Genomic DNA, 8768 nt, shown 5'->3' with positions numbered 1-8768 from the left:
AATATGCTGCCACCTATTTGAAGTACTTTTTTTTCAGGAAGACATATTTTTGACAAATTCTTGATTTCGTGAAGAGCAATAGCGGCCCCCTAAAATGCGCAAACATAGAAGAAATTACGAATAGGTCTCAAGGTATTTTACATATTATTACAATGCTACTTTGGGTAAATATTTTATGTCAATTTCTGTTCAATTTATAGTTTTAAGCTTAAATTGTTTTATTTTGAAAGGTCGTATCGGAAATGGCGCTGTTTAGCCTACGTGCGGTTTGACGGTTAGTACTGAGAGCCGGAGGGGCGGCAGCCAGCCAGGCAGTGAAAGTGAAGGCGGAGACCAACCCAGTGCCGAAAACTCAGCCTCTTCTGGATCACGTTCAAGTTCACTGGACAACCCTAAAAAACGATCCAAAAAAGTAAGACTTTAAGAGGAAGGAAGACAAGAAAAAAAAAGAGAAAAAAACGCGAGGTGCTCCTAACTTCTTCTCACCGATATCTGCCAAGAATTGTCTTCCGGTGTTGACTTTTTTCTTGCGAGCACTACAAGAGAGAAAACCCTTCAAAGCACAAAGTTGAGCGTGAGAAATGTGAAGCTACCGGCTTGTGTGTTTCAACCAGGCTCCAGGATTCCCCATTAATCCATGCAGTACAGTGCAATGGTACGTGAACGTGGATCATTACTACTTTCAAATGTTGTGTAGCAATCCTTGTGTACCTTTCTTTAAAAAAATATACTGTCCCGTCCTCGCGGCTGGTGGGGGGGGAGAGGAGAAATGTGGAGAGGTGGGTTGACTTTGCAGGGACCACAACACAGGCACGGTCGGGCCAAAATTGTTGTAAACTTGGCACAGACTGTCCCGCAGCCTATTTTAACATCCCAGTCCCCCTTAATCTGGCAAATGAGCTCCGTGTAGACTGTTAACAGCTCTGTAGGGCACACACGTGCGCGCGCACTGTAGCGGCACCGTAACAATGTTTAACTTTGACTCCTTTTAGCTCTACTACTATAATGTTACTGTCCACCCACCCACCAAGCTTCGCCCTAAATGAGCACTTCCTAACGGCGTTATCAACGCTTTTAAGTCAGGGAGTTTTATTTTGAGGAGGGGTTTCTGAGAGCACAACATAATTTAATAAATTAAAACATTTAATACCTATAAACTCATTTTAACGGGTGCTAAAGTTTAAGCTAGGTGTCCCTTTTACCTATTGTTTCTAGAACAATGCAGGCTAATTGTGTTGGAAATAGGTTTTAATAAAAAAAGTTTAATAAAATGTACTTCCCTTTATTTCTGTCCCCCCTAAAGAAATCATATTTTAAGAAGTTCTCCAGCAGACGTTAACAGGCTAATAAAGTACTGCTGCTTGGTGTGTAACTGACAAGCTAAAAGGTTTGTTATCACTGTGAGCCACCAACACTGGGTTGAATTATCTGAACTGGAAACGTAGAGTGCGTGTGTCTTGTTGACACGGAGCTCGGTGGTTAAAAAAGGGTGGCAGCGGGACGTTTTTCCCCCCGTTTGTTTACGTTCGTGTATGTGACCGAGGCTGCGGTCCAAAGTCCCAGAAGGTCATAAAATAATTCTGCAGAAGGAAGGAAGGAGGGAGGTGTGCGTTTATGTGTGTGTGTGTGTGTGTGTGGGGGGGGGGGGGTTAATGAATTTTATGCGGTGTGTTCATATAAAGCCGAGAAGGAGAAGAAGGTGCTTGGAGGGGTTGGATATGGTGTGTGTTTGGAAGGGGGAGGAGGGGGAGGAGTGTGACTGTGCAATTACGTGGGTGAAAAAAGTTGGGTCTGATTTGCTGGAATCGCGCAGGACCGAGGGCGCACCGGTCGATTTCATATCAAGTTTGGTTAAAGCAGGGGTGAACATCCCACACTCGGCGCCCTCTGAAGCTCCCCGTAATGCTTTCATGAGATAACGCCGCACAGAGACGCGCGCAGAGCCCCGTGCAGTTCAGGAGTACAGCAGCGGCAGCCTCGTTTCGCACACCGGCTCTACGAGTACAGTCCGTGCATGTCAACTTAAAAACAGAGAATAAAAAGTCGCCTGCAGAAAATCTGTCTTTGTCTGCGGTGAAGACAATCTCTGGATTTGCAGAAATTCATGGATGTTATTGGATAATTACTTTTGGTTTTTACGCGGATCCACAGAGTCTCGCATAGCGCACAGCGGATCCAGGAATGGCGCGATAAAGTGATCTGAGGAATCGCTCCAAGTACAGTCACTTTCTGTGTAGCCGTCTCGTCATGTATTCCCCGATTTGTCTAACTCAGGTAATTGTGTCTTTTTTTTTTAAAGTTATGCATCTTATCGCTGTGATTTTTAATTTGTATAAAAATTGTCACACGGTTTGTTTTTTTTGTTTTTGTTTTTTTTTTAGCCCGGGAATAGAAAGTTGAGTGTCTGCGCTGTGAATTACTTTCATAATTCTTATAAATAATACAGACTTTCCCTTGTAAGTAAAATAAATAAATAAAAGATATGGCATTAAAGCGAGGCAAAAACTTCTCGACTGAGATTATATGTTTTTGTGATAAAGTCGTGACACATATATTTTAAAATGTCTTTTCTACGAAAGTCCTAACGAAAGATCGGCTGTGTCCTGTTGGCGCTTGAAGTGCAAATCTTCACACGTTCTTCGCTCTTTACAAACTTTTGCGTAAAGATGAGTTTTAAGATAGAACCAAAAGACTCTATTCTTGCTAATCCTGTGTAAGTGGTGCAGGTATTTTTCTCTGGTTTAATTAGCTTATTTGCGTCCTCCAATAACCTCTCTCTGTCTCTCTCTCTCTGTCTCTCTCACACACACACAGGCGCGCACCTCCCGGCCCTGCTTGAGCTGTGGCTATACATATATATTTATATATTTATGTATATATATTTTCCAGGCGTATATTTTTTATTTAGAATAAAGCCCCCATACTTTAGGGAAGTGAAGTTGGAAGAAGATAAAGCCACTTGCACTGTAGAAAGATCAAACGCGTGATAAAGTTGATTCAGCGGTTGGACAGAGTAGCTGACTGTTTTGGCTGACTCAGTTTTACTGTTTATATTTTACTTGGCATAAGTAAGTGATTGACTGAGATGTGGTTTAGCTTGTACTTAAGAGGATTGTGCTTTTATGGCCCCAGCTGAAGTGCACTGCACAGGCCCTGGCCAAGTCATTTATCTTTACAGCATTTGGCTTTAACCTGGCTAGAAAAAAAAATTAACAGAATATTTAAAGTGATTTTGAGCAGGAGTGAAAAAAGGATTTGAGAAACAGTTGCGAGCGAACACATTTACTAGCATTTACACTTGCTTTTGTCATTTTAATTGGCAGCTTTATAGTGAGGAGATGACATTAAAAGAAGTTTTGAATGGATTTTTAACCTCTCTGAAAGACAATGAGGAGCTATACTATTCACAGTGAATATAATACATTTACAAGCTGTTAATGGAATCTGCAACATACACAGAGTTACCTCTTTCAGTGTAATAAATGATCATAATTTGACATTAGTGTACTGGAGCAGAGTTTTATCAGCGATGGAGCCTGAGACCAGAAATGTGGCTTTTTAGAGGAGCACCAGCAGCAGCCACAGATAGAGAGGGGATTTCTGTGGTTTGCTATAGCCGGCTTGTTGCCTGACTGCCTACAAAAAGAACAATAACTTGTCAAAAGTCTTCCCACCCTAAAAACGCCTGTGTATAGTTATTAAATCTGGCATTTTAATGACCTCAAACAAAAATAATTTAATGTTTCCATCCCTCAGCTGCAGTCCTTTCTGATGAGTTCTAGAGATTCCCAGAGAACAAGAATTAAGAAATGAAACAAATATAATTTATTGTTGAATCAGTGAATCAGTATTAATATTAGCCATTTAGTTGCTGAGTTGTTGTAGGAATTAGTGTCTGTTTTGTTTTGTATTTTTGAAGGGGGGAAAAATTGAGTGGCAAAAAATCCATAATGATGTGTTTTATTCAAAGGTAACAATTTTGTAATGCAACACAAAGTAGTGTAATATGACTGTAATACGAAATGAGTTAAACAAAAATGAATAGCTAAATAAAAGTGAGATGAAACATTTTAACAGTAGGCCGGGCTACCTAACCTCAACTTTTAGGAATGAAGCTGGGCAGGTGCCATTCCATGTGTTAACCTCAATGCTTGAAACGATTTGGCATGAAATCCTTTGAGTACTCGATCAACCTTTGCAAATACCTTTCACACTATTGCTTCATTTGATGTGCCGCCTCTCTCGCCTGCCTGTGTTTTATTCCGTTTTGTACATTAAGCTGGCATGTATACATGAGGCCGTGTGCATCGTGTCTGAAGAATGAGTATCTCTCTGCCTTCCTTTTTTTATTTTTTATTTTTTTTAATGGTTGCATCCCACTTCCAGATTATGGTATGTGGATAGTTTGATAAGAGAAATGCAACTGTGTGGGGCGCATGCTCCCTGCAGCACCAGCAGCAGCAGTGTTACAGGAGTCCCACTCAGAGCATGCTCGTGAAATGCGAGCAGAGCTGCAAGTGCATTCAGTCACCGGGCTTCGAGTTGATATAAACGGTGGAATTTACTTGTCACACCTGCAGCATATCTAGGATGGTAAAGCTAGAGTTCCTAATATAAAGAGATCATTCTTAGCTTGAAGAAACTGCCAGTGACATTATGTGACTGATTATGAGGGATTTTAAAATTGTGGTCTGACTTCCCTTCTGCTTTAAATTAGTAGCTGGGTAAACACATATTTCTTCATGTTTGATGACATGAGTTTCTGATTCCGTTTCTCTCCTTCTCTTTCTGTCTCTTTCTCCACACTGTGCCCCTCGGATGCTCCAGGATGAGTTTCATCCCTTCATCGAGGCACTTCTTCCTCACGTCCGCGCCATCGCCTACACGTGGTTCAACCTCCAGGCCAGAAAACGCAAGTACTTCAAGAAGCACGAGAAGCGGATGTCCAAGGACGAGGAGCGCGCGGTGAAGGATGAGCTTCTGAGCGAGAAGCCCGAGGTTAAGCAGAAATGGGCATCCAGGCTGCTAGCCAAGCTGCGTAAGGACATTCGGCAGGAGTACCGGGAGGACTTTGTCCTCAGCGTGACGGGCAAGAAGCCCCCTTGCTGCGTGCTATCCAACCCGGACCAAAAGGGCAAGATACGACGAATCGACTGTTTGCGGCAGGCCGACAAAGTATGGCGTCTGGACCTGGTGATGGTCATCCTCTTCAAAGGCATCCCTCTGGAAAGTACAGATGGCGAGCGCCTCGTCAAGTCTCCACATTGCACCAACCCAGCACTTTGTGTCCAGCCACACCACATAACAGTATCAGTCAAGGAGCTGGACTTGTTTCTAGCATACTATGTCCAGGACCAAGGTAGGTTTCAAGTTCATACTGATTCTCTGTGTGTGTGAGAGAGAGACAGTTAATGTTGTGCGTGTGTGTGTGAGAGAGAGTGAGTGATGATTTAGCAAGGTCAAGAGTCGCATGAGTTATTTTCTGGCAATTCTAAATCTGCCAGAGGAGCAAATGTACGACTGTGACGGTCAGTACTGTGCATACATTTATACCACAAACATTTTTATTTTTCTAAGCAAGCCTCATTACAAAAACAATGTCATCAAAATTAGATAAGACCATGTGTTAACTGTGTTTGCTTTGCTGAAATCCAGCAGCAGCTTATATCCCTGTAATTCTCCTGTAATTATTCAGTTACCTTGTACACACACAACCACACACACACACAGGATTGCACAACTGCACACACACTGCATAACTGATCCATTTGTTTGGAAATCAAGTGGTGGCATTTGTGGAAAGTTTCAGTCTTAAATGTCCAAATGCTGAATATATGGAGCAGTGTTATATTTTATTAATTCATTTATAAATAAATAAATAAATAACATTTAATGTAACCTAAGATTTAAAAAAAAAATCTTTCACTTTTTAATCTCAATATTTTAAAAATAATCATGGCATTTGTCCCTTTTTAGTTTTCATTCCACGATAAAAATTTCAAACTGGTTTGCCTGCAAACACTGTTGATTTTCCACCAATTAAAATGGTAATACGTGTGATCAATGAAGCGATTTCTAATAGTAAGTCACATTACAGACATAAAAACACTTTCAGCTGTTATAAAATTTAAAGTTTCTGTTTTTTCTGTTTTCTTCTTTGTGTGTCATGTTATTTCATGTTATTTTCCTGATCCCTAAAAAAACTGGATTCTTTTACATGAAAGGTTTAGAGGACACATTTTGCACAGTTTAGGAAGTGTACTTTATAAGAGGGTAGTAGTTATAGTTTTTGTCATGCATATATTTTAAATTGATGTTTTAATTTATTTCTTTTTCTTTCCAGAATTAATTTGCTAGGATTTCTTTCTTTTTTTTCCCTTTAATAAAAAATAGTAAACACGGCCGCAAAAATAAAATAAAGGCATTTCTGAAAGTCCAGAATAGAAACGGTGTTTCTAGTGTACATCACCAGAAACTGGTTTACATAGTCAGTCATGCAGACTGTAAACTGGGAGATTTTCACTCAGAGCATGATCAGAGCAACGCCGCATTCAGATGTGATCTCTTCCAGGTTCAATGAGTTCTACAGAAAACACTTTTCACAGGATACTGTGAATGATGTTGTTTTTTTTCCTACTCGGATCTCGAATCAGATAACACCTTTAAAAGGCCTTTGAAAATGAAATTCAGGTCTCCTCTGACTGCGAGTAAACACATTTCAGTCATATACATCCCACACTTTTAAACCTCTCATGTGCTGCCCTTAAATCTACTGCAACCACACCGAATAGCCGCCACTACACTGTGCTCCCATTGGAGGGTAGTGGTATAGCTAGCTCATTATCATCAAACCCTGAGCGCCATTTTGTGTTTGATAAGTGCCAGGGAAAGCAGAAGGCACAGCACAGAGACAATAATGGTTGCCATTGGCACCGGGGTTGGCATCAGACCCTCTTTTGTGTCTTTTGTAGGATGCCACCGCTTCCCTGGTTTACATCTGCTGCATTTTGAACTGCTCAGTACCAACTCGAGAAACGGCATTTAGTGCTGTTTTTTCACAAAACTGACTTTATAAAACAGCCGCTGTTTTAGTAAACTGTATCTGAGTAGAGAGGACGATCATGTTGAAGATTCGTTTCAGTGTTTATAATAAAAGGTTAAAATAATGTCATGTTTTTCTATATGGGAACGATCATTTACCGCCATCCTCAAAATTCCCATTGAGTGAAATGCTTGGCAAACGCCGAATAGCGGGGATCACTCAGATGGCCATCTTTTTCTTTTCCTTCTCCAGTTTTTGCAAACCAAAGCGTCGCCTTCTTTTCTTTAAGTTACCGAGCGGTCCACAAACCCAGACAATGCAGCCATGTTGTGGTAGCGTGCGGCACGGCGCCATTTTGTTTTACACGGTGCCAGGGAGGCAGGCAAAATCACCAGTAATGGTTGTTAGAGGTTTGGAGGTTGGCATCAAACTCTCTTTGTCTGCTTGCAGCGTGCCTTTGATTCGTTGGTTGGCATCCGCAATGCAGTGGGCACGTTGGGAAAGTTTTTTGACAGTGGCAGAATGGAAGCCGCTGCCTTTGTTCTGCTGCAACTGCACGAAACAAACAAACATACAATCAAACACAAAGAAAGTAGCAAACGGCTCGGGCTGCAACAGAATCTGGTTATTGTGCGAACTTTGTGGGGGGGAAAAAAGAGCGAGTTCGGACTGTGATTTTTAATGTAGTTCTGCTTCTGCCGTGTTTTCTAATCCGTTATTTCGCTGCTGTTATTTATTCTGGAAAATCTTTTTTTTTTTTGTTACTTTTCGTGAGAAAAAAAATGGGGTTCATAGAGTGTTTGTTTTTGATTCTGGTGGGCTGCTGCCTGAGAAAGGTCGGCGGGTTGGCAGCGAGTGTACCGGGTGAATTTTGAGAGGGCACTCAGCTCCCTTGTTCTGGGGCACAGACGCGTTTAGCCAGGCAGAGCTGTAGCACCCATGTGCATGCCCAGATGAATGCCCGCTGGGAAGTAGGCTGGGGGCTGGGAGTGGGGGTTGTGGCATCCATTGTGCCAACTGGCAGGCCGCGTTCAATGCAGGGCCCGGGCTTCTCACACTCACACACACATACTGCCGTGGTAATCCACTGCACCATTTTATCATTTTCCAATAAAACAAGAAGGGGAATTCTTATTTGTTTTTGTTTTTTTTAAATCATCAACTCTCACCTCCTAGATTCATATTTTGCATATCCAGTTTGACAGCGTGATGGAATAGTTGCAACGGGGCATGTAGATAATCATCGTGTCGGGACATGCTGGGAGTCTCTAGGCCTCGTTTGTATGTGGTTTTTGTTAGGCTGCTCATCCCTGTTTGTTCACGCAACTGCAGAGATATACTTATTGTGTTCACTTGTTCTTTCTGGCCATGTATGGAAAAAAGGAGAAATTAGAGAATAACATTGTAAAAAGGCTTTTTTTTATTAAGATTATTAAGATCTTACATGATCTTCAGTGACTAATTCCTAAAAAGATTTCCGAGCATTTAGAAAGTTGGCAGTGGATTTCCTCAGAAACCGTGAGAGTCGAGGATTGCTGAGGTAGTCCAAATCGGGATGAAAGAAGTCAAGGTCAAGCAGCCTTCCCATTAGTCGTGTGCTGAAAGTTAACGTGGCCATAAAACATCATTACCTTTACTCCCACCCCCACACCCCCTGTGATGTTTTTTTTCCATGATAGTTTGTAGAAATGGATGGATTACCTCCGGATACAAGCCGCCATGTTAA

At 41.6% G+C, this 8768-nt stretch overlaps 1 protein-coding gene across 6 annotated transcripts in view; it reads left to right on the top strand.

The window, feature by feature from the left end:
- The first annotated feature begins 322 nt into the window (after positions 1-322).
- LOC113018611 (nuclear factor 1 B-type) overlaps positions 323-8768 on the top strand; it is a 59331-nt gene continuing 50885 nt past the window's right edge. For 2 of the 6 annotated variants that reach the window (XM_026161784.1, XM_026161783.1), the window contains exons 1-2: positions 1730-2274; positions 4828-5359. In XM_026161784.1, coding sequence (XP_026017569.1) covers positions 2248-2274; positions 4828-5359 — 559 coding nt within the window. In that variant the 5' untranslated portion in view covers positions 1730-2247. Of the gene's footprint in view, positions 656-1728; positions 2275-2391; positions 4594-4827; positions 5360-8768 lie in introns of those variants that run through there. The other 4 variants (XM_026161778.1, XM_026161780.1, XM_026161779.1 and 1 more) reach the window with 4 other exon arrangements.

Source organism: Astatotilapia calliptera, chromosome 3 (assembly GCF_900246225.1).
Source record: "Astatotilapia calliptera chromosome 3, fAstCal1.2, whole genome shotgun sequence".
Taxonomy (NCBI): domain Eukaryota; kingdom Metazoa; phylum Chordata; class Actinopteri; order Cichliformes; family Cichlidae; genus Astatotilapia; species Astatotilapia calliptera.
Note: the sequence above shows the minus strand (reverse complement) of the source record. Positions and strands in the feature narration are given on the sequence as shown.